At 54.2% G+C, this 22,801-nt stretch overlaps 11 protein-coding genes across 11 annotated transcripts; 6 read left to right on the forward strand and 5 right to left on the reverse strand.

Annotated features, from left to right (window-relative positions):
- Window positions 1-21: 21 nt before the first annotated feature.
- On the forward strand, window positions 22-918 carry M409DRAFT_20195 (uncharacterized protein; the record flags this gene model as incomplete). Its single annotated transcript, XM_033805273.1, has 1 exon — window positions 22-918. The coding sequence occupies one exon, from the start codon at window positions 22-24 to the stop codon at window positions 916-918; it is 897 nt and encodes a 298-aa protein (XP_033670670.1).
- A 161-nt stretch (window positions 919-1,079) lies between these two features.
- Window positions 1,080-1,940, reverse strand: M409DRAFT_20196 (uncharacterized protein; the record flags this gene model as incomplete). Its single annotated transcript, XM_033805274.1, has 1 exon — window positions 1,080-1,940. The coding sequence occupies one exon, from the start codon at window positions 1,938-1,940 to the stop codon at window positions 1,080-1,082; it is 861 nt and encodes a 286-aa protein (XP_033670671.1).
- Window positions 1,941-2,232: 292 nt separating this feature from the next.
- Window positions 2,233-2,847, forward strand: M409DRAFT_52284 (uncharacterized protein; the record flags this gene model as incomplete). The annotated part of the gene is made up of 1 exon (XM_033812040.1): window positions 2,233-2,847. One exon carries the CDS (start codon window positions 2,233-2,235, stop codon window positions 2,845-2,847), a length of 615 nt encoding a protein of 204 aa, XP_033670672.1.
- A 552-nt stretch (window positions 2,848-3,399) lies between these two features.
- Window positions 3,400-4,287, reverse strand: M409DRAFT_52285 (uncharacterized protein; the record flags this gene model as incomplete). Its single annotated transcript, XM_033812041.1, has 2 exons — window positions 3,400-3,977; window positions 4,038-4,287. 2 exons carry the CDS (start codon window positions 4,285-4,287, stop codon window positions 3,400-3,402), a joined length of 828 nt encoding a protein of 275 aa, XP_033670673.1.
- Window positions 4,288-5,118: 831 nt separating this feature from the next.
- On the reverse strand, window positions 5,119-5,880 carry M409DRAFT_64795 (uncharacterized protein; the record flags this gene model as incomplete). The annotated part of the gene is made up of 1 exon (XM_033816230.1): window positions 5,119-5,880. The coding sequence occupies one exon, from the start codon at window positions 5,878-5,880 to the stop codon at window positions 5,119-5,121; it is 762 nt and encodes a 253-aa protein (XP_033670674.1).
- A 410-nt stretch (window positions 5,881-6,290) lies between these two features.
- On the reverse strand, window positions 6,291-8,090 carry M409DRAFT_64796 (uncharacterized protein; the record flags this gene model as incomplete). Its single annotated transcript, XM_033816231.1, has 2 exons — window positions 6,291-7,249; window positions 7,961-8,090. The coding sequence occupies 2 exons, from the start codon at window positions 8,088-8,090 to the stop codon at window positions 6,291-6,293; spliced, it is 1,089 nt and encodes a 362-aa protein (XP_033670675.1).
- Window positions 8,091-11,315: 3,225 nt separating this feature from the next.
- M409DRAFT_64798 (uncharacterized protein) lies at window positions 11,316-12,717 on the forward strand (the record flags this gene model as incomplete). The annotated part of the gene is made up of 2 exons (XM_033816232.1): window positions 11,316-11,368; window positions 11,433-12,717. 2 exons carry the CDS (start codon window positions 11,316-11,318, stop codon window positions 12,715-12,717), a joined length of 1,338 nt encoding a protein of 445 aa, XP_033670676.1.
- Window positions 12,718-13,236: 519 nt separating this feature from the next.
- Window positions 13,237-16,620, forward strand: M409DRAFT_64799 (uncharacterized protein; the record flags this gene model as incomplete). The annotated part of the gene is made up of 3 exons (XM_033816233.1): window positions 13,237-14,004; window positions 14,117-16,245; window positions 16,296-16,620. 3 exons carry the CDS (start codon window positions 13,237-13,239, stop codon window positions 16,618-16,620), a joined length of 3,222 nt encoding a protein of 1,073 aa, XP_033670677.1.
- A 318-nt stretch (window positions 16,621-16,938) lies between these two features.
- M409DRAFT_52290 (uncharacterized protein) lies at window positions 16,939-17,688 on the forward strand (the record flags this gene model as incomplete). Its single annotated transcript, XM_033812042.1, has 1 exon — window positions 16,939-17,688. One exon carries the CDS (start codon window positions 16,939-16,941, stop codon window positions 17,686-17,688), a length of 750 nt encoding a protein of 249 aa, XP_033670678.1.
- Window positions 17,689-17,835: 147 nt separating this feature from the next.
- M409DRAFT_64801 (uncharacterized protein) lies at window positions 17,836-20,592 on the reverse strand (the record flags this gene model as incomplete). The annotated part of the gene is made up of 1 exon (XM_033816234.1): window positions 17,836-20,592. One exon carries the CDS (start codon window positions 20,590-20,592, stop codon window positions 17,836-17,838), a length of 2,757 nt encoding a protein of 918 aa, XP_033670679.1.
- A 796-nt stretch (window positions 20,593-21,388) lies between these two features.
- Window positions 21,389-22,259, forward strand: M409DRAFT_20206 (uncharacterized protein; the record flags this gene model as incomplete). Its single annotated transcript, XM_033805275.1, has 4 exons — window positions 21,389-21,621; window positions 21,684-21,795; window positions 21,864-21,981; window positions 22,030-22,259. The coding sequence occupies 4 exons, from the start codon at window positions 21,389-21,391 to the stop codon at window positions 22,257-22,259; spliced, it is 693 nt and encodes a 230-aa protein (XP_033670680.1).
- Between the last annotated feature and the right edge of the window lie 542 nt (window positions 22,260-22,801).

A 22,801-nucleotide genomic window follows, 5' to 3' on the forward strand; every position in this document is an offset into this window, starting at 1 on the left:
ATACACACGACCACCGCGACCATGGACCCCTTCGGCGCCGAAGGCGAACTCGTCAACATCCACACCGCATTCATCCAAGGCCAATACCAATCCGTGCTAGACGACTACTTGGCCTCCTCCTTCTCCGACTCCAACAAACTCCCCATCCAAGTCCTCCAATACCGCGCCCAATGCGCCCTAGGCCAATACAACGAAGTCATAAGCGCCATCTCCGACTCGGACGCGAAATCCACCCCGGACCTCGCAGCGGTTCGGACCTACGCTTCATACCTCTCTCAGCCCAGCGACGCCGCCGTGAAGGAGGCGAAGCGGTTAGCGGAGAGCGAAGGGGAGAGTTTGAGCGTGCAGCTACTCGCGGGGACGGTGTTGGCGCGGGCGGGCGAGCAGGAGGCCGCGCTGCAGTTGCTGGCGAAGCACCAGGGGAGTCTGGATGCCGTAGCGTTGATCGTGCAGATCCACCTCTCGCAGAACCGGACGGACTTGGCGGTCAAAGAGGCGCGAAGTGCGCGGAGTTTCGCGCAGGACGCTCTGCTGGTGAATCTGGCGGAGAGCTGGATTGGAATGCGGCAGGGCGGGGAGAACTACCAGAAGGCGTTTTACGTCTTCGAAGAGGTCACGCAGGGCCCTTCGTCCGCGTCGGCGACGTCCCTGATCGCGCAGGCCGTGAGCGAGTTGCATATGGGACGGATTGAGGAGGCGGAGACGGCGCTGAACCAGGCTTTGACGCTGGAGCCGGAGAATAGCGCGGCGATTGCGAATCGGTTGGTGCTGGATACAATCGCGGGCAAGGAGACGGTGGAGTTGCAGAAGAAGCTCGCGAGCGTGGATAAGGAGCATGAGATGTTGGCGGATTTGGCGGCGAAGAGGGAGGCGTTCCAGGCGGCTACGGCGAAGTATAATCCCAAGTTTGAGCCATGAATGGGTTGGGCCTCGTGAGCGATGGCGTTGGTTGGAGTTGGTGGGGAGGGACAGGTCAAAGCATGATCACAGGTAGAAAGGACAAGATCAGGATCAAGACCAACGATGTCATATCAAGAATCATGAGCCCAACGCGTTGACATTCCGTCAAGCACTATTGATCAAAACCGAATCTTCGGCCCAACAAACACGACCAAAAAACACGCCACCCACAGCCCAAAAATCATCCCATACAACTTCAATCTTCCCAACATCCCCTGCCCCTCACTCATTCTCCTCAGGGTCGACATCTTCTTCCCCGCCGCATCCATCCCCTGCCCAGCCTTATCCAGCCCACTCTCCGCCTTATTCCTCACATCCTTCTCCGCCTCCAACGACGACGAAAACTGCAGCGAACTCTCCTTCAGCGCCTGCGCGAGACCCAGCAACCCCGTCGTGAGGGCTTCTTGCTCGGTGCGGTTGTGCGACATGAGCGTTTCCGTTTGGGAGAGGTTCGGATCTGGTTGTTCTTTCTCCTGCGATCGGCCAGAAAAGAGCTGTTCGCGCGCGGAGGTCGAGGCGGCGGTTCGGTTGTCTGTCGCTTGGAGATTCGGTTTTCGCGAGCGGAGTTCCTGCTGTTGCGACTCGTCGATCCGCGGTGCTTGCGTTTCTCCCGTCTCGAGGCCGGCTTCGGTGTCGTTCCTCGCGGGCGCGTATGTGTTCAGGACGTCCTCTTCATCCTCATCCTCCTCATCGTCGTTCTCATCCCCAGCTGTGTTGAGCTCTCGTAACCGCGTGTTCAACTTCTTGATCAACTCCCTCTTCTCTTGAAGATCCGTCTGCATGTGCTCCCTTTGGCTCTGCGTCCGTATCGTCGCAGATTGTTTCTCTGACGTCAGGAGCATGGCGCGAGCGTGCTCGATGTTCGCGCCGATGCGGTTGCGTTCGTATTGGGAGTGTTGGAGGTTGGAGTCCGCATCGGGGGCGAGGAGGTTATGCTCTAGACGTGCCAGGAGGCGATTGAGATTTACTGAGGAGGTCATGGTGGTGGTTTTGTACGTTCGAATTGAGGTGGGAGGTGGTTTTGAGATTTGGGTGGGAGATTTGAACATTTAACAGCTACGTGTGCATACAGCTGTCCAAAGCCACGACGTCAATTCCAAGTTCACATGCAAGCTTCGGAAGGAGCTGCCGAGAGAGACGGCGTGAACTTTATTTTGGAGCTCCATTCACTTCACCCTGTGCCACACAATCTAGTAGTCCAACATTCTCTCGTAAGAGCCCTCAGCACCAAAAATCACAACAGATAAAAAAAACCACCCCTTCACTAACAACATGCTCCAACTCGATTCCGCCCCAGCGCTTCTAGTCGTTGACATGCAAAACGCCTTCTGCCACAAACAAGGCAGCTTCGCAAAGATGGGCATGCAAAGCGACCCAACAGCGATAATTCCACAAATCAACAACCTCCGCTCCGCATTCCGCGCCGCCAACATCCCCGTCTTCTTCCTCAGAACAGGCTACAACGCCGACTACTCCGACAGACGCAGCCGCTCCAGAGGGGACAGCGTAGAGAAACTGCAAGGCCTCCTCCGCGGGTCTTGGGATGCCGAGATCCTCGAAGAGCTCACGCCCCAGTCCGACGAACACGTCGTGGAGAAAACGCGGAATTCAGGCTTCTTGAGGACGTCCTTGGAAAGTATTCTTAAGGAGCGGAGGGTTAACCATTTGGTTTTGACGGGCGTCGGGACGGATGTGTGTGTCGAGTCGACGGCGAGAGATGCGTATCAGTTGGATTTTGCTGTGACTACTGTAAGTGATGCGACGGGGACGTGCAATGAGCCGGACCATTTGGCTGCTCTCCACGCTCTGCGGATGTTTGGTGGCACGGCGTCGACGGCGGAAGTGATTGAGGCTTTGCAAAAGTTACCAGACTCGCGCAATCAGTGAATGTCGTAGACGTGGGGTGAAATTGTTCACTAGACTCCAATTTCAAACGAGCTACGAATAGCCTACTCTTGTGAGTGTTTGATTCTCTAAGTAATTCCTGGACGACCGACTTTTCACATACGCGAAGCCCAGACAGTGAGTGGATTAAGGAGCGTCCTTTAACGCTCTATACTTTCCGCTAAATGATTCTCCATACAAACCTCAACAACTTGCCCACAATTTACTTATCTCCAAGGGGGAAAAAATGCAAAAAGAACTAGAATCCCATTTCGAGATTCTAGAGAAAACCTCATTATCATTTTACTTTTGTTTTTCACCGCCGTTCGCCGAAACTCGAATGCGAATTTCGAATCGAAACGCTCTCCAACTGCGCCATTCAATTCGTACCTGTATCAGAAATTTATGATGTCAGCTCCCACCACCACCCCTATGATTCGCTTGGGTGATGTGGTGGACTGAGGGAAGAGGATTCGAAGGGCATTAGATAACTAAATTTCTCACACATAAAGTAAAAGTCTAGGCTATTCTTTTTGATTTGAGGAGCCTCCCCTTTTACGCTCGATACTTCGGCTCCAACTCCGCCAGACGATGCTCCGTGCCGATCTCGACGACTTGCTCGTTGTTCAGTTCTGAGGGCATTCTCTGCTGCCCGCCGCCGCCGTACGTCGGTTGGTTCCACGCTGTCCAGGTATTGGTGTGTCCTGTCTCTTCGGGGCTCTGGAGAGGATGGAAATGCGGCTGGTCGGTGTGAGACTTCTTCTTCTCGAGAATGAGGAGCCAGGATAGAGCCCCGATCGCGAGCAGCAGAGGGACGCCTACGCCCGCGCCAACACCGGCCATTTGCCCTGACGTGTATCCCTTGGCGCTGTCTGGCGACGCAGCGCCCGTCGCTGTGACTGTGACCACCGGGACTGATGTCGATGAGGTACTGTCACTGTCGGTGCTCGAACTCCCAGTATCAACTCCAGCAAGCTCCATCGCAGAAGTCAATTGATCAGACTTCAACACAATCGTATCCATGTCCTTCATAGTGAAGACAGAAGAAGTCACCGAACACTTGTCCGGATTGAACCTGCAGGTAAAGGTCGTATTCGTGCATGCCATGATCGCATACCCGCCGCCAGTATTATCTGATCTCAAAGTAAGCAATGCCGTCGTGCTGTTGCGCTGAGAAGATTTCTAGCCCGTACAGTTCGTGCAATACTGCCCGCACCCGTCCGCATCCCAGCTTTGATCGGTACACGAGCCACGGCTCAGGATGCCGCTGGACAAGCAAACGCCATTGCTCAGACGGTAGGATGTACTCGCACAGCAAGCGGAATGCGTGGCCGAGCTGTTGCATGGAACGTCCGTCGAGTCAGAGCCATCGGGGAAGAAGCATTGGTCTGCGAAAGCCGTTGTCAGGAGGCCTAGAGACAGGGCGATGGCCACTCGAATCATGTCTCCGGTGTGGTGAGGTGTTCCCGGGAGGACGGTAGCTGGGTTCGAGGACAGTGAGGGTCAAAGAACGAAGGATCAAGAGGAAGCTCGGTTGTGGCTAACACAGCAGGACAGTGAGTCTAATCGTTTGGATTTCCTCTAGTGTGTATCTTCAGGTGCAGCTTGTGCTAGCCATTGCCCTCATCGTGCAACTGCGCTGGCCAAGGTTGGCAAATGATGCTCGCCTCGCATGCGTAGCTCTTCAACCAGAATGCACGAAGGCCCGCACACACAAGTTGCCCTCCGCTCAGAATTCACGAATGCCATTTGGGAGCCGGGGTTTGATCAACGGCTTGAGTCGTTCCTTGTCCAGCAATGCAGATCGACCCGCTTGGCGTCGGTTTGGATGGCCGATGCCGAAGTCGTTCCAGTGGAGGCAGGCTTCATGAACCAGTAGGCATGTTAGGGCAGCTTTCTCGATGGATTTCCAAAGTACAAGTTGCACATACAGCTCGTCGTGCAAGTTGCGAGCATTACTCCTCGTAGGGCCCTCAATGCTGGAACGGGAACGTTTTTCCATCGTGTCCAGAAAGGACTCCAGCACGAAAACATCCGAAAGAAGGTGCCTTATGAGACAGAGCTTCGACGGAGTACTGTTGCCCAGACGCGGTAGCATATTCGTTTCGTTCAACTCCAGAGAGGACTACCGTAGTCGAGAAGTCAAAGTAGTCCCGTCCTAGAGCATTTCTTAATGATTTTCGAATGTGCAAATCCAGCTTGAGGTCAACCAGTTTCCCTTCTCATTCTCGATTGCGTCGAGTCCGGATCCCTCTCCCTCCTCACCACCCCCCATCACCCAAGCATACTCTTCTTCCGTCCCCTCATCCTCACATCCTCCAACCGCCTCAACGTCCCCCTCGCCGCCTTATAACTCCCCCCATAAGCCCCGAGCATACACTCCTCAAACAGCCCCTCCTCCCTCGGATGCGTGCTCCCAAAAGCCCGCTCCAGCACATAGAGGTCCACCGCGCGATCCTCCTCCTGCGTCGCCTGCGTCGCGAGCCCGAAATCAATGAGGACGATTTCGCCTTCCAACGACGAAGAAGGAGACCCCGTCCCTTTATCTTCTTTTTGTGATTGTGATTGTGATGGTGCTCGCCGAATCATCATATTACTCGAAGTAAGATCCCCATGCACCACCCCACAAGCATGCAACCTCCCCACCGCTTGTCCAATCGCTTCCAACAACTTCCTCAACTCCCCTTCCTGTGCTACATCCCTCCCCCTCAACGCCTCCTTGACAGTGACACCCTCCACCCACTCGCACACCGTCCACCCGTTCTCCCAGTCCAATGCGAGCACCGCGGGGACACTGACGCCCTCTTTCTTGCACTTCGCGAGGACCCGGGCTTCGGCGAGGATGCGCTGCCGGGTGAGGCGTTTGTCGAGGGTTGGGTGGCGCCAGGGTTTGGAGGGCCGGATTTTGAGCGCGGCGGGCGTGGTGGGGGTGAGGAAGGTGGTTTTGTAGAGGAGGGCTTCGGCGCCTTGGGTTATGAGGGTGAGGGGGGTGGTGGAGGTGGAGAAGGGTGCGGGGAGGGGATGTCGGGTGGTCATGGTTGTAGTCATGAGGGCCGTTGGCAATGCGGTTTCGGTTCGTTTCTCATGTTGGCAGAGGTGCTAGAACAACAATGCGGTTGGAGTTCAGAATTACTCACTTGAGAAGTAGTGGTGGGGCGTCCCACGTGACATCATATGAACATTCAATCAAACAGAGAAGTAGTAATGATTATGACAATCAGAGGCATGTTATACAGCCTAAATACGCAAAACTCCTGTCACCGTAGCTTGCGCGCTATTGAAGCGGCATGGGTATCGTAATATACATCCATCAAGCCCACCCAAGTCGGTCTTGTCTTCGTAGTCCATCAGTTGTCGCAGCCGTTAATAAAGTCAATCGTTCAATCTCGTTCCCCTAACGCCGTGCCCAGGATACATTTCTCAGGGTAGTCCTCGCCCGATCTGAATCAGTCCTCCCAGATCGTTTCCAAGTCCAAATCAGCTCTTCTCTCACCCCCGCACACCGACCAACGCTTCCTCTCGCGGTTGCCGCCCCGGGTAAAGCCAAAGCCTCGTGGTGCATCCAAGCTGCTCCGTCGACGAGAGTTATCATCGACATCTTCCCCACGCTCTGCCCGCTCTGCTCGCTCAGCTGCCAACTTCAACCTCTCTATCCGCTCTGTTTCAATAGCCTCGCTTTCAAGGTCTGGCGCATCTTCAATCGTATCCAGAGAGCTGATCGAGGGTGATCGCGAACGCTGCGAGGTTGGCGTAGAGGGTATGCTGCTGAACGGCGAGCTGCTCGCGAAGTGGTGGAGAGGAGGGTATGCTTCGTTGAATCGCTGTGGGCCGAGCGAAGGTGAGTTGGAGGTTGAAGAAACTGTGCTGATTGGGACGTTCTGGTCGATAACACTAGCGGGATAGGATGTAGGTGGTGTAGAGCTGTGTAGAGGAGAAGCCGGCCGACGACGCAGCGACGACGATCGGCCGAAGACTGGCATAGGTGATGGTCCAGGTATTGGCTGTCTCGGTGTGAAGTTGAGCTCGCTGTCCTCCTGTATCGACTCGATTGCGCTGCCACTGGTAGCGTCGAACCAGCTGGGTGAACGAGGTGGAGGGTTGTAACCACTTTCCTCGAGCGCTTTCAGAGGCGATCGCGGGCGGGCCGGGGATCGCATTGGACTGCCTGGCGATAGCGAACCCGTAGATGGTGTGGACAGCTCGAATGCTCTAGTGTGAACCGCAGGACTCGAATGTGCTCTTGTCATGGCCGGCGCATTCAGCGCCGCACCCGTCGATCGTGACCTGAGGTGGGAGCGAGAATACGGCGAGCGGTTGCGGTGACTGCTCGAAGGTCTCGAACTGGCGGAGCCGAAGTATCCTTGCAGCAGAGCAGACGGTGAAGGGTCGGTGACACTGCGCGCAGCTTCGGGCCGTGGTTTGAGTGAGTGGAGGGTATCTATGCTGTCTTCGTTGTGCCTGGAGTCGGGCTCGACGGGTGAGTCAGGCTCATCTTGATCGCTAATTACCGGCCGGGTCAGCAAGTTAATATTAGGTGCGAGATTAAGTTAAAACTTAGTCCTAGACAAACCAATTATTAAATAATGAATTGGTGTGAGAGGGTTCCTCGTTGACCCTCACGCGAATGACGTGGGGTTGAGCGGTCGACATGGTGCGAGGTCGGGTGTTTCAAGGGCCCGCGAATCCGTGCAAGTCCGAGTTGGCGGAGTGTCGCAGATGGTGGACAGCGGCGACACTGCAACGCGGTGTTTGTGCAGTGTCGCCAGGCGTTACTGGCAGAGTTGCAGATGCACAAGTCGCATAGGAGAGAGGACAGTCAACAGGCTGCAGGTGTATCAGTAGCACGCCACGCTAGGAGAGGCCTCGCCAAAGCCAGGGTCCTCTTGCCGAACAAGCGAGCGTCCCTGCGTGCAACGTGAGAAATCTCGACTCCAGCAAACACACGCCGTGCAAACCTAGCAGGAAGGAAAGAGAAGAAAGCCCTTTTTGAAAACAAAAACAAGACGGTCCAGACCTCTATGTATATGCCACGCGCCGCTATTACTATTATTGCAGGAGACACTCAATCACAAGATTGCGCACACAAAACCCAACGGGCGTGCCGACGCCCTCTCACAAACAAGCTGCAAGTCATGCGTCTCTCTTTCGCTGAAATTGGAGGATTTTGGCTGCGGGACGCAACAGCTCTTGTCGCTTGTGCTGCAGATCAGACGCCTCGTTCTTAACTCCTTCGCTTGGCGCTGCATGAATAAATTTTACAGAGAAGACAGAGTCATCTGCTGCCCGCCTCTGACTGTTGTCGCTGGACGCCTCGTCGCTATCTTCCTGTGCACGTAATCACGGGTGAACCACTTTACGCGTCCTTTTTACTGCTCTTCAACGGTTCACGTGGCGTTGAACGGTTATCGCGGGGCAGTGAAGAGTGGAGGCTAGGAGGGTCATATGCAGGAGAGCTGCTGGACCCCGAATTCACCTGACGTGCAAAAGAGCGTCACGAGCTGCAGATCTTACGAACCAAGTGCTTATCTTTGCAAGGTGAGAGGCAGGGGAATTGTAGCTTGTCGGTGAAGGAATATCAGGGTCCCTTGGTGCTTGGTGGCCTCACTTGGCTTGATGGCACACTCATCATCACCAGTAATTTTTGTCATTATTGTCTCAATACTTGTCAACTGTACCTCTCGTATCGCTCGTAGTCGTATCACTTCACTCGCTCGCAACCACTGGAGGACTTCCAGCATCCTCCTGTCCACCACTGTTCTCAGAGCTATCTGAATCCGCTCGCTTCTTACGCTTCCTGCTTGGACCATGAGCGGCTCTCTCGGCCCAGGCCTTCGCAGTCGTCTCAGAAATAGCCGCGTCCGCGTCGTTCTGCTTCGATGGAGGTGGTATGAGTTTGTCGTCGATGATCTGCCAGCCAGAAGAACGCAGTGTCCTCCACTTTTCGCCCACTTTGAATCGCACTAGATCGCCGGTAGCAATTGCATCTTCCAGTGAGTCGTGTCCGCGATCCCCTCCTGTCTGAATCTGGCGGTGCAAATGCTTCTGGGTCAGCATCTTCAAGCCATATCGCATAGGCAGGCCTCTCGGGTGAGGGTAGAGAACCATCGTGTCGATGACCGTGGGATGGCAAAGTCGTACGGTGTTGAGGTCATTCTCGATGGCGTGTCCTATCAGAGGGGTCTGCGGCGTGAGGAAGCTGCACAGAAGTTCTCGTGCGCGTTGTGGGCCGTCTACTATAGGCAAAGGCTTCTCTTCCGCCGTCTGTGACGGAGGCGGTGGTGGCGATGATCGCCAGTCGTCGTAGGGAATGGCGCTGGCGAAATGTTCCGGAAACACGCCAGAGAATCGGCTGTTGAAGTCGATGATAGCGCCCAACGGTCGAACAAGTATGTCCAGCAACTCCTCGCCGTACGGCCATGATACAGCGGTCAAGCGAATTAGCTCGAGCCCAAAAGCCGTGTAGCCCATTTCGCAGTCAAATGTCACTGCTTCAATGTCTTGTCCACGACGATCCTTGGCTGGCGACTCATTCTCTGGTGTGACAATGAACGGCATGATGGCCGCCAATCGACCTGGACTCGTCGTTTTGAAGACATGCTCGTCTCTGGTGATACAGCCTCTCGTACCCATTGGTTCGTTGCAACATGGGTAGTACGGCTCTTTTTCTCCAGTCTCCTTGTCCGTCTTCGACCGTTGCGGATACACCTTCCTTAGCAAGTGAAATGTGCACGCACCCGCTGAGGTCAGTAATCCTTCTTCATTTCGATCCGGAAAGACCTGGAATCTGCCTGCACATCTGTCGCAAATCTCGTAGTTCTTGCTTGCTTCAACTGCTGCTGCCGCCTCCGCTGCCTCGGCCTCCGTTGGAGGAATTGGAATGTACCCGTGGGCAGCCAGCGGCATCTGGTCAATCACAAGTTCAGGTAGTACGAGGTGTTCCTGTTCGAGTGGTAGACCTGTCTGGATGGGCTTCGCTGCTTTCTTTGCACGCTTCGGTTCATCAACAGTGTATGTCGACTTCACGTGTTTGATCCACTCGTCTTGTGGCATTTTCTTCAGAGCGGCAATTCTTGATTTGATCACATTTGCATAAAGCGTAGGGTGATCTCGCGCCGTCTTTTCCTCATCATCGAGTGCCAGTTTAATCAGCTTCTGCTCGGTCAAGACTAGCAGATGTCTGAGCTCGAGACCGGGTGTCTCGCTCACCTGCCGATTCAGTCGAGCCATCTCGGCGTGCAGATGCTTGAGATAGAGCGCTCTCTTCGTGTGGCCAGCAGGGTCATTGGGTATCAAGCGAGGATTCAGCGATTCGACCTTTTCAGGTTCCGATTTGGCACTTCCGTTTGCCTCGGGGTTCTGCTGGCCCGATGTTGTTTGCTTGCGCAATGCTGTATTGCCTGATGACGTGGGCTTGCCGTTTGTAGGCGGAGGTGAGACCGGCTTCACTAAGCTCGGTGGAGGCTTCGAGTTGTGTTTGCTTAGCTGAGACCTGGTCTCATTTTCCTGCTTAGACTCTGGCGAAGTCGATCTCGTAGCTGCCAATTGCCCGCGTATCAACTCGGCTCTGCTGGGTGGCATGTCGGCGAGGCTTTCATAAGTGATCTTGCGCCGTTTAGCTGCGGGTCCGGCAGACTCATCAGCTGCCACTTCGGTCGGCTTTGGCGCATGTATTGGTGAAGTCGTCTTCTGAATCTCCGATTCAGGCGCGTGCTTGGGCTCATGTGCGTAGATGCAGCTAGTTAGTACGCATCTGCTGCCTTCAGGGCATGGAATGCCTTTGAAGAGGTTGGTGGTCGAGAAGACCATTTTGAGATTGCCGGATATGATGGGCTCATGTCATTCCAGGAAGAGAATCTGCTGCTTTCGGAAGATGGGGCAAGCTGGAATTTTTCTTAGCGAGCGAGTTGTTGTGGGTTTGCTGAAGAGCAATGGTTAAAGTTTGAGAAGTGAACGGCATGTCCGCGCCGCCAGTCGCGTTCAGACCAAATGAGAGAAAGGGCAGGGCAAGCCTGTGATTGAAGTCGAGTGTCGTCGACTCCTCGAAATGGATAAGAAACAAAGGCCCCTGGCTTACCAAATGCGGTCTCCGACGCGTGCTCTATTTCGCCGCAGCTGCAGACCTGAGTCGTAGATGGCGAGCTGATCCAGCAGCGGGCGAATATACCAAGCTAAGTGCTTGTCCGGGAGCAGCTGTTTGCGGCGGTGTTCATAGCTGACAAGTAGTTGTGAAGTGTGAAGTGGCAGTGAGGTCGGAGGTAAGAGGAGCGCGCGGGCAGCCGGAGTGTCCTTCTCCGGCGCCGTTCGACGTTGGACAACAATCCCGTCGTCATCGTATTGCCGACGCAAGACAGGGCTTCGAGGGGGCTAAATTCCTCGCAACAACACTATCGTTTGTTTATGGACTTGCATAAGGTGGCAGTAGAAGGCGTTGTGGGTGTTTCTCCATTTTCCTACGTTTCTCATCTCGCAACATGGACGCTCAAACGCAGAAGAACCCTGACCACATTGCGGTGTTGATCCATGGGTGAGTGCCGTCTCGTACAGATCATGGACATTGCTTCTTTGTACTGATTCCTGTCGCCTAACAGCTTCTGGGGCAATCCGAATCACCTCAGTCACCTCCGAGATACACTCCAACGGCAGCACCCCGACGATCGCCTGTACATACTAGTCGCGAAAAGCAACAGCGACAACCAGACTTATGATGGAATCGAGGTCGGCGGAGAGCGCATTGTCAATGAGATTGAGCAGACATTGGAAGAGCTGGAGAAGGATGGCACGAAGATCAAGAAGATTAGCATTGCTGGCTACTCCTTAGGTGGGGTTTTGGCACGATATGCCATCGGCCTCATGGAAACCAGTGGGCTGTTTGACAGCATACAACCAGTGAACTTCACGACGTTCGCAACACCACACATAGGGGCGCGAAGTCCCAAGCTCGGTTACAGATCGTTTTTGTTCAACTACATGGGCGCCAGGACACTCAGCACATCTGGACAGCAGTTGTTTTTGGTCGACAAGTTCCGCGATACTGGCCGACCTCTTCTATCTGTAATGGCGGATCCCAATAGTGTGTTTATGAGGGGACTGAAAAGGTTCAAGAATAAGTGGGTGTATGCGAATACGCTGAACGACCGGAGTGTGCCATATTATACTGCATTCTTCAGTCGCGTAGATCCCTACGTCGAAGTCGACAAGATCGAGGTACACTACGAACCAAACCAGCCTCCGCCAGGCGAAGTTATCCTGGACCCTTTGGACCCCGTCACGCCGAAGAAATCTCCTTACGAAGATATGACTACTTACCAAAGGTTCACGAATGTGCCCCAGAGGACACTCAACAACATACCCTTCTACTTGCTGCTCATTTCGGTACTGCCTTTGGCAATACCGGTCTTCATGGTCAACGCTGGCTACCAGACATACAAATCTGCCGAGAGAGTGCGTCATCACGAGTCTGGGAAAGCATTCAAACTGGATCGATACCGAGTAAAACTGCTCGAAGAGGCACAGGCGGTGCAAGACCGGGTATACGAAAATGCAGCTGGCCGCTCAACTGAGCAATACCTCCCGACCCCACCTCCAGAGACAGCATCAACCAATGGAGCGCCACTTGGCAAGACCGAGTCGAAACAGTTAGCCCTCAGTCGACGAGAAACGAACAAGGAAAAGTCACATTTCCCGATCTTGGCTTTGAAAGAGGAGCAATTCGAGATGATTGATAACCTGGATCAGCTGGGCTTCACCAAGTATCCGGTGCATATCCAGAAAGTGCGACACACGCATGCGGCTATTGTTGTGAGGACGCCGAAGGAGACATTTGGTGAGGGCAAGATCATTGTACAGCATTGGGCGGAGAAGTTTGAGATATGACATGATTAATCGCAATTGGCACCGAAAAGCGTCCCGCAAAGACTTGAGCGGAGTATGCATTTCGAGAAGACACGAGTCGATTCATGGAAGACGTCTGGAAGAGAATGTCGTCACTGCGATGAGGAGAGAGTGCGAATAGATTTGGATACAGCAAGATGGAGGCGAAGTCCAGACTTCATATTGGAATGGCAAGGCCAAACACTTGTACATTCTGATGAGATTCAATTTGTGCTCAAGTCATTCATACGATGATCTCTTTCGCTGGCCTAGCCATTTAGCGCCCTCCCTCTTGCATGTGACAGCGGGAAAGGTGAATGATGTCGACGCCAAGCTTTTTGAACAGGCGGCCAAAAGTCTCCGCGTCACCCTCGCGCTTGCACGCGTCGTCGAAGTCGTGGACGCCTGCCCGTCCGAGCTTCGAAGCCAGTAGCTCGTCACTCACCCAACACCTCATCGACCGCAGAAGCTCGATTGAAGTCGGATGTCGCTGGTTGTTGCTCTCTCTTAATTATCGTGACAATGCCTTCAGACATTCGTTCTTTTTTCGGTGGCAAGCCCGCCGGCACTCCAGCACCCCCTCCTCCGGCCAAGGAGACGAAGAAGCGAGGCCGTCCAAAGAAGATTGTTAGCGACGACGAAGACGACGAGCCAGTGAAGAAGCCGACACCGAATAAGAAAGCGGCCGAAACGAAGCCTGAACCTGTGCTGGAAGAGACTACCGCCGACGACTTCTTTGGCAAGGGAAGTAAGCCCAAGCGTACTTCTGATTCTGTCAGGAAGTCGAATGGCAAGGCATCAACACTGGCAACTCCTCAGAAGAATGCGAGCAAAGCCAATGGCTCGAAAGCTACACCTACTCGTGGCTCAACGCGAGCTAAGAAGACCGCGAACTACACTGACCTCGCCGACGACGACTTCCCCGACGATGACTTAGAGGACAACGCCGATGACTTGTTCAAGAGCGGTGCTGCTGTCGGACGACGCATGGGAGATGACTATGAGGAAGGAAGCGACGACGAAGACGACAAGCCGATTGTTCCAAAGAAGAGGGGGAGCGCAAAGCAGAAGAAGGTGAAGGATGAAGATGATTTTGAACCTGATGGAGACGTGGACATGAAGGATGTCAACGATGAGGACCATTTCGTTGTCCCAGATGATGACGAGGAGATCATTGAGGACAAACCAGCGAAGAAGACGCCCGCGAAAGCTTCGAAGAAGAGGAAGTCGACCGCTATGGAAGAGGACGAGGATGATCTCGAGGTTGAAGAAGCGAAGCCAGCAAAGAAGGTACGTTGTAGTGGCAATCGTACTCTGAAGTTCGCGACATCCAGACCATTGTTTACAGTCACTACGGGGATTCTTAACTCCACTTTCTGTTGCACAGCTAACTTGTTGATAGCGGGCGGCCCCAAAGAAGTCGGCACCCAAGAAAGCCAAGGAAACACCTCAGGACAGCGCTGAGATGAAAGCCATATTCGATAGCATTCCCACGATAGAGCCACCACCGCCTCCTCCAAAATCTGGCGAGGAAGATGGAGAGGGCGAGAAGAAGAAGTTCCAATGGGGACAACAGCATGCTAACTCTGCTGCACCTCCAGGTGCAATATCCGATATTGATCTGCCGACTGGAGCCGAAAACTGCCTCGCTGGACTGACCTTTGTATTCACCGGACAGCTCGCGCGCCTTGGCAGAGAACAAGGACAGACGTTGGTGAAGAACTATGGCGGCAAGGTCACTACAGCTCCGTCAAAGAAGACGAGCTATGTCGTGCTTGGCGAGGACGCCGGGCCCAAGAAGTTGAAGACGATCCAGGATTATGGCCTCAAGGTGATCAACGAGGATGGCCTGTTCGCATTGATCCGTCAGTTGCCAGCAAATGGTGGCGACGGCGCGGCGGCGGAGAAGTTTGCCGAGAAGCAAGCCAAAGAAGAGGAGAATATCCGTAAGGCAGCTGAAGAGATCGAGAAGCAGGAGCGAGCCCGTCTCGCTGCTGCCAAGCCCAAGCCTCAGCCAGGCTCTGCAGCAAAGGACGACTCCCAGAGTAGCAAGGGCACGGGTTCTGCTCAGGGGCTTGACACACGACTGTGGACTGTCCGCTACGCACCTCAAAGCTTGAGTCAAATCTGCGGAAACAAGACTCAGGTTGAGAAGCTCCAACGTTGGCTGAGAGCTTTCCCCAAAAACCAGCGAACCAAGTTCAAGATGGCAGGACCAGATGGAAGTGGTGGGTACCGCGCTGTCATGATTCACGGTCCTCCAGGCATCGGCAAGACGACTGCGGCCCATCTTGTTGCCAAGACGGAAGGCTACGACATTGTCGAGTCGAATGCCTCGGACACTCGCTCCAAGAAACTGGTAGAGACTGGCTTGAAAGGCGTTCTGTCCACAACATCACTCCTTGGCTACTTCGGCACCGGCTCTAACGAAGTCGATGCGTCAAAGAAGAAGCTAGTTTTGATCATGGACGAAGTCGACGGTATGAGTGCGGGTGATCGGGGTGGTGTTGGTGCCTTAGCGGCTGTCTGCAAGAAGTCACAGATCCCCATGATCTTGATCTGCAACGATCGCAAGCTCTCCAAGATGAAGCCTTTCGACTTTGTCACTTTCGACCTGGGCTTCCGACGTCCTACCACCGACATGATCCGAAGCCGTATCATGACTATTGCATTCCGCGAGGGCCTCAAGATGCCAACGAACGTTATCAACGCTCTCATTGAGGGGACCGGCGCGGATATTCGCCAGGTAGTCAACATGATCAGCACAGCAAAGCTTGACAAGGAGAACATGTCTTTTGAGGAGAGCAAAGATATGAGCAAGGCTTGGGAGAAGCACATCATCCTCAAACCCTGGGACATGGTCGGCAAGATCTTGGGCGGAGGGCTCTTCAACCCTGCCGCGAAGTCCACTCTCAACGACAAGAGCGAGCTCTACTTCAACGATCATGAGTTCGCGCCGCTGATGCTCCAGGAGAACTATCTTGGCACCAATCCACAACGCTCGAACGAGTACAACGGGGACCCCAGACGCAAGAAACTGGCGACACTCGATCTGGTCAGCAAGGCAGCAGACTCCATTAGTGATGGAGATCTCGTGGATCGCATGATTCACGGCAGCCAGCAACAGTGGTCACTCATGCCGACTCATGCTATCTTCAGCTTTGTGCGTCCGTCAAGCTTCGTCTACGGCACAATGGCAGGCCATCAAACTCGCTTCACCGCTTGGCTCGGCAACAACTCGAAGCAAGGCAAGTTGGTACGGATGATCAAGGAGATTCAGGGTCATATGCGCTTGAGAACAAGCGCAGACCGGCACGAGATACGCCAGACTTACATGCCTATTCTGTTCGAGAAGCTGGTCAAGCGGCTTCAGGAGGAAGGCAAAGAAATCGTGCCTGAGCTCATCGAGCTCATGGATTACTATTATCTGACGAAAGACGATTGGGACGCCATTCTGGAACTTGGCGTTGGCGAAGCCGACATGGAAAACATCAAGATCGAGTCGGCCGCCAAAGCCAGCTTCACCCGCATGTAAGTTTACCCAAAGTTGCCGCGATACATGACATACTAACCAAAACTAGGTACAACCAACAGTCGCATCCCTTGCCATTCATGAAGGCTTCTCAGATCTTGCAGCCGAAGAAGGCTCCGGCCAAGGAGAAACCTGATCTCGAGGAAGCTCTGGAAGAGTCGGAAGACGAAGCAGTCGACGATGCCGAAGCACCTGACGAAGAGGACGTCGATTTGACCAAGGACAAATACGTCAAGCAACCCAAGAAGAAGAAGGCTCCTGCTGCCAAGGCTGGCGGCAGCAAGAAGAAGAAAGCCAAAGATGAGGACGACGATGAAGAGGAGGAGGAAGAGAAGCCCAAGAAGGGCAAAGGCAAAGGCCGCGCGAAGAAGTAAGCAGCACTAACGAAGCATGTTTGACGTTTTGGCAGCGAACAGCATCGGTGTACAATGATCGAGAACAGTCCAAGAGCGTATTGTACAGAATAGCGATGTAAGAAAGGAGCGAGCACTCAATGCAGAAGACTGACATTCTGCTTGGAGCGTGGTGAAGCCATACCCCCACCCACTCTTGAGCCCGGCCTATCTCTTCCTTGCGGCCAGTGGACCTATCGCCCCGCACTTCTTCAATGGCCCATCAACATCACCTCACCTACAGCGTAGAAAATCGAAAGGCAAGTTCACCATAATCATCTCTCATCCCTCCTCTCAACCATGTCCTCCCACGAAAGCAGATTCACCGGCAAAGTCACCCTAATCACAGGGGCAGCCTCAGGAATCGGCCGAGCCACCGCGCACAAACTCGCCTCGCAAGGCTCCCTGCTCGCCCTCCAAGACATCAACGAAGCCGGCCTCCAAGAAACCAACAACCTATGCGGCGGAAAGCACTACACCGAAACCTTCTCCGTCGCGGACCCAGCCAAATGCACCACCTTCGTACAAAATACCCTCCGCACCCTCCACCGCATCGACCACGTCTTCAACTGCGCCGGCGTCAACCCCACCGCGTACGCCCTAACAGAAACAACCGACGCGTACTTCTCCACCCTCGTCGACACGAACCTCAAGGGGACCTACAACCTCACGCGGGCCGTGGTGCCGCACCTCGGGCAAGGCTCCAGCATCGTGAACGTCTCGTCCACGATGGGGATTTCCGTCGCGGCGCAGTATGCGATTTATTGCGCGACTAAGTGGGCGATTGTGGGGTTTACCAAGGCGATGGCGTTGGAGTTGGGGGGGCAAGGCGTGAGGGTGAATGCCGTGGCGCCGGGGTATATTGATACGCCGACGAATGCGGGGGTGCTTGCTGGGAGCGAGGCGGTGGAGGAGCAGGTGGGACGAGTGGCGTTGGGGAGGATGGGGACGGCGGAGGAGGTGGCGGATGTGGTGGCTTTTTTGTTTAGTGAGGAGGCGAGGTATATGAGCGGGAGTATTGTTGAGATTACTGGAGGTAGGAAGACGTGAGACAGGTAGGTATGTTGTTCATACGGTGTGAGATGTTTATCCTAGGAGAATCCGATTCGACCCATGGGGTATCAAGAAAACGTTCTTCAAAACAAACGAGCCTCTATCCGATTTTTTGTTCGTCGCCGCCGCTATGCACACCAAACCTCATGTCGATCGATCGGTCTTTTGTTCCTTCTCGATTTTCCGCAGCTCCATCTCCACCAGCTTCACACAGACGTCGGCGACATCGCTCCCCACCCGCCATGTCCTAAGGGTGACTCCATTCCTCTCCAGCACGCTTTTCGCGCGTGCCCAACGTTGTTGCCACAGGTACTCCTTCTTGCTGAGTCCTTCTCCGGGACTTCCAAAGCCATCGTCACTCCATGTCCCAGATCGTCGATGCGAAGACTGTCGCCGCTGGTTCAGAGCGTACGATGAGATGTTCCTCCGTGGTGGAGGTGGAGGTGCCGGTTGATTCATGGCCGCGTCTGGTAGATTCAAATCCTCAAATGACTTGGCCGATGTCATGGGTCGTGCGAGAGGAGATGTGGGCTGGCTTCTGCTGGGATTCGATGTGTTGCTCCTACTAGTCAACGGTCTTGGTAAGCTAAACCCAGTATCTCCAGCGTAGTGTCGGCCAGGCGAAGGGGGGAGTTTGGGAGAGGGCAAGGCTTTTGAGATAGTGTCCTTGGTCCATTCTCGATACGTCCTGGGCCTGGCTGGCAAAGCGGGTGGAATCTTGGCCGTTGACGCTTGTCTGGTTACTTGAGAAAGTGGAGAGGGTTGATGAGTCTGCAGCTGAGGGAGGTTGGGCTTGATGGCGGTAGATGGCTTTCTGGGCCGCGGAGGCGGTGGTTTATTGGCATTGTCAGGAGAGACTGATCGCTGGTCTGGTGCAGGGCTTCGCAGGCCCGCTGGCTTTGGCGGCGGTGGAGGTGATGGCGATGGTCTTTGGCCTTGGGTCACACCTTTAGCATGTTGATGTGGCGAAGGAGTCTTTCGTTCGGGCGGTTCAAGCCACGGTTTGGAGGGAGGCGGATCGGAGAAGTCAATCAAGTCTTCTTCATGATGATCTGGTTGAGTTTGCCGTCTAGGAGGCAGCTTTGGCAATGGTCTTGGACTCTTCTGACGGTTCTGAACCGTCTCGGCATTCACTGCGTCGGGATTAATCGACCTACGGGCGACTCGAGCCTCTTCCTCCATGTCCTGCAGTGATGCAGCCATCGCAGCTTGGAGATCGGCATCGTCGTTGCGGATATCATTGGGACGAGCAAGTCGCTTAGACATTGCAAGTGCATCGCCGCTCTTGTTGCGTGAGTGGTTCCGGGAATGATTCTTGCTTCCGCCAGGACTGTTGTTTGAGTCAAAGTAGCCGGTCCTGACGGTAGTGGTGACATCCCGGATAAAGATTCCAAGGACACGTCCCGGGTTGTCCAGCGCCGTCTCCGTGTAAATTTCAAGGTCGGCCTCTCCGCTGTCGCCGATGAAGATGAACTTTCTATCAGGAAAGTCGCGCATGATCTTGTCCAGCGACGATTTCTTGCGCTCAGCGACTGGCTCGAAGATACCCTGCAACATACCACTGTACTGCTTCAGATGGAACGATCCTCTGGGAAGATTTGCCAATTTGAAGAAGCTTGTGAGCACAGGATACATTTGCCAGGGCGAATTAGATACGTAATGTATCTTGACTCCCATGTCGTGGAGGGTGTTGTACCATTCTCGCACTCCATCAATTGTGAGGTCACCGAGTTCTCGGATAAAGGCATTTCGAAAGATTTCCCTTGCACCTGCACTGATAGCCGAGTGCTTGATAGTATCGTCAATGTCGCTTATCAAGCTGACGCCTTTAGGCGACGTGACGAGAACTTCCTCTGTCGCGGAGAGCTTCTCACCAGCCAGCACACGGACATGGGTTGGTATGAAGTCCAGGGCTGCACGGAATGTGAAGTGACCAGAGCCGTCTGTGTATACAGTCTGCTGCCTCGAAGCTGACTCGTTGTAGAAGAAGGCGCTGATAGGCGTGTTGGCCAATGGGTTTGCCATGAATGGCTTTAGACGAGTCAACAGATGTGTGTTGGCCACAGCAAGCTCTGCAGAGCTCATCTTTCCGGGTATGTTCCATGACTGTCTTTTCTGAACAGGAGTTGGCTGTCCAGAGTCTGAATCCTGGGATGACACAGTGCTTGCAATCGACGCTCTCTGACGGCCCCGATCAGACATATCAAAGCTGTACGTGCTGCCGTATATGCTGTCGGTATCCTTCGCCTGACTTGGCCTCTCAGAAAATGCTCCCCTGCTTGCATAGCTCTCTTCTTGACGGCCTTTGCGAACAATGTTCTCAGCTTCGAGATTGATCAACTCCTCTTCCTGCTGTCTTGACGGGCTTGAAGCTCTGCTGGGAACAGCACTCGACCCGTTCGAATCACCTGGCCTGTTGGACGGAGGAGCAGGAATCCCAGAAAGTTGTCTGGCCAGTCCGATGAGTAGTCTCTGCTTGCGCGTGTTCTGACCTCGAGGTGGTGTATAAATCCAGCCACGAACGTCCACATCCACTATGGCGTTAAGATCTTCATGCTTGTCCCACTCTCGCCGCCAGAACTCTTCCTCTGTCATTTCACGGCCTGGCGTAGCAGCTTTCCTTGTTGCAGTTTTGTGATGCTTCCTGGCATAGCTAGGGAACAGTATCATCTCTTCATTACCACTGCGTACGACAGCAGCATCTGGAAAGGCTCCAGGTCCATCCTCCGGACCGTGGACATCTCTGGTGCCATCCGCACTGAAATAGTTCTGCCTCAGCTCATTCGCGGCCTTCAAATAACCTGCTAGCTTCTTTCTCCTTGCACCTGGTTCTCTTCCCTCTGCCCGAAAGCCCCCATAGTCTCCATACGTATTATTGCTACCGGATCCCGAATAGGCCATGTTCCGATGCTCCAGTCGCGGCCCATCGTTCGAGGGCGGTTGTCGACGGATGGGAGGGCTCGCAATTCGGCGCCTGCTTTGCTTGCGCAGCTGTCGGGCGACGAGATAACGGTATATCTGCGACTGGGCGCGCTGCCTCAGGGATGGTAAGAATGTCTGGCGAAAGCTCCCGAGTCCAGCTCTTGCCTGGGCCTTCGCCTTGGGAAACCACTGGCGTCTCAACGGCCGCGTAGTCGCCTTTCCATGACGAGGCAGGAGGGAGAAGAGGCGTAGCAGGGTGCTCCACGACGGCGCCAGGATGGAGAGTTGGACGTCGAGGGCAAAGGATTTTCGGTCATCACATGCACGTCGTCTGCTGCTGCTGGAGCATCATCCTGGGCCACTCAAGTCGATGCGTGGAGGTCTGGCCGCTGTCGTCATGGCTGCTGCCCGCCAAGCCTTTCATCCAAAGCTTCGACCTGGTCTTGTTTTGCGAGTGAATGGCAAAGGAAACACGTCCAGCCACTGTGCCAAACTGCAGAATACTGCTTATAAGGCTGGCTACGCGTCGGAAATGCGACCTGCAAAGATTCATCACCGGGAGACGCGACAATGTCCTCGTTGACCACATCCTCCACAGCTGCGGGCCTGTTACTGTCCCCACCGCGGCTCTGTCAATCATGACGACCGCCACGACCTGCTCGCGTTCGCGGTGGAGCGATGTCTTCTTCACAGATGCGCATTCGACTAGACAAAGTGACTACGAGAGGACAGACGGTCATACTTCACGCAAATTGACATTGACCAGAAGCCGACAATGGTGTTCCCTCAGCCGAGTACCTTGATGGAGATGCAGATGGATGCAGGCCAACACGCTGCCAGCTCCAAGCCCCAGACACACATCGTCAAAGCGAGCCATGGGTTTGCCTTCGAGGTCAAGAAGGGCGACCGTTTTCGAATCGTCGATTTGCACGGTGAGCAGGTCGTCGACTTCGCCGCTTGGGTCCAGAGTACCAACTTGGTGGAGAAACTGAGCATGGCCTACACACGGTGGGGAGCACTCCTTTTCTTGAGCCCGTGTCTAAATCTGGCACTGACAACGAGGACCCCAGCTTTCATCTGTCCGGAGCCACGCCTGCTATTGGGGAATGTCTCTGGACGAACAAGGACGAGCCGATTCTGAAAATAACCGACGACACGGTCAAAACGCATGACATGACGTTTGTCAGTACATTCAACGCGATATGCTCGCTACTCTTCAGCATTGGGGAGAGACTGATGACTTTGTCCAGATGAGCTGTTTCCCGGAGATGTACTCGAAGCAGGGAATCAAGAATCACAGAAGCTGCGCGAGCAACATCGCCGAGGTCATGGCGCCGTACGGCATGAATAACTATCTGGAAGTCACCGGTCAGTGCACCGAGTTCACCATGGTATACATACCATTTTGACGACCAGTCGCTAATGGTTTCCTCGATCAAGATCCGTTCAACATCTTCCAGAACACCCCTAATTACACTCTCAAACCTCTGGGTAGCAGCAAGGCCGGTGACTACATCGAGTTCGAAGCGCTGAAGGACATGATTGCTGCGGCGTCTTGCTGCCCATATGATCTAGGCGGCTTCAACGGAGGAAAGGTCACAGACGTTGCTGTGGTGACAGGTCTAGGCGCGAACGACGCGTCCTGATGACTCTTACTGCAGCGCCGACTGGAGCCCCGCCGGCGGTCGCAGCATGACTTGCTGACGGTGATCAGATCTGGAGGACAAGCAGAGTGATGGCGTCGGGCGCTACTATGCTATTCCAATGGCACCGCACGAGAGCATGACGAATGAGAGGTCCTTGACAACAGTACCGTTATGAAATGCCCGGTTTCGCCATCTCCTCTTGTCCGCGATCTAGCAAGCAAAAAGCCATGATGCCAGTTTGGGCGACCGTTTTGAGAGCCCTCGCAACTTGCAGGGGGAAGTTTTCTCCATCGAAAATGCCCAAGATCTGTCAAAATTCCATTGGCTAAGTATGTAGCAAACCTGGAGGCAGGCTGCAGCTGTGCAATCCCGCCCAGCAACCAATGCTTCTGTAACAACGAGGAAGGGCTAGACGATCCGAGTTGACATATCACAAGACACGATCCTTCAAATAAACAACGCGATGCTGCTGACAAAACTTCCAGATTGACATTCCCTCAATGCAGGTAGTTTTACTCGACCTCAAGACAGAGTTCTGCCTG

The sequence above is a fragment of the Zasmidium cellare genome, assembly GCF_010093935.1.
Source record: "Zasmidium cellare ATCC 36951 unplaced genomic scaffold M409scaffold_9, whole genome shotgun sequence".
In the NCBI taxonomy this organism is placed as follows: domain Eukaryota; kingdom Fungi; phylum Ascomycota; class Dothideomycetes; order Mycosphaerellales; family Mycosphaerellaceae; genus Zasmidium; species Zasmidium cellare.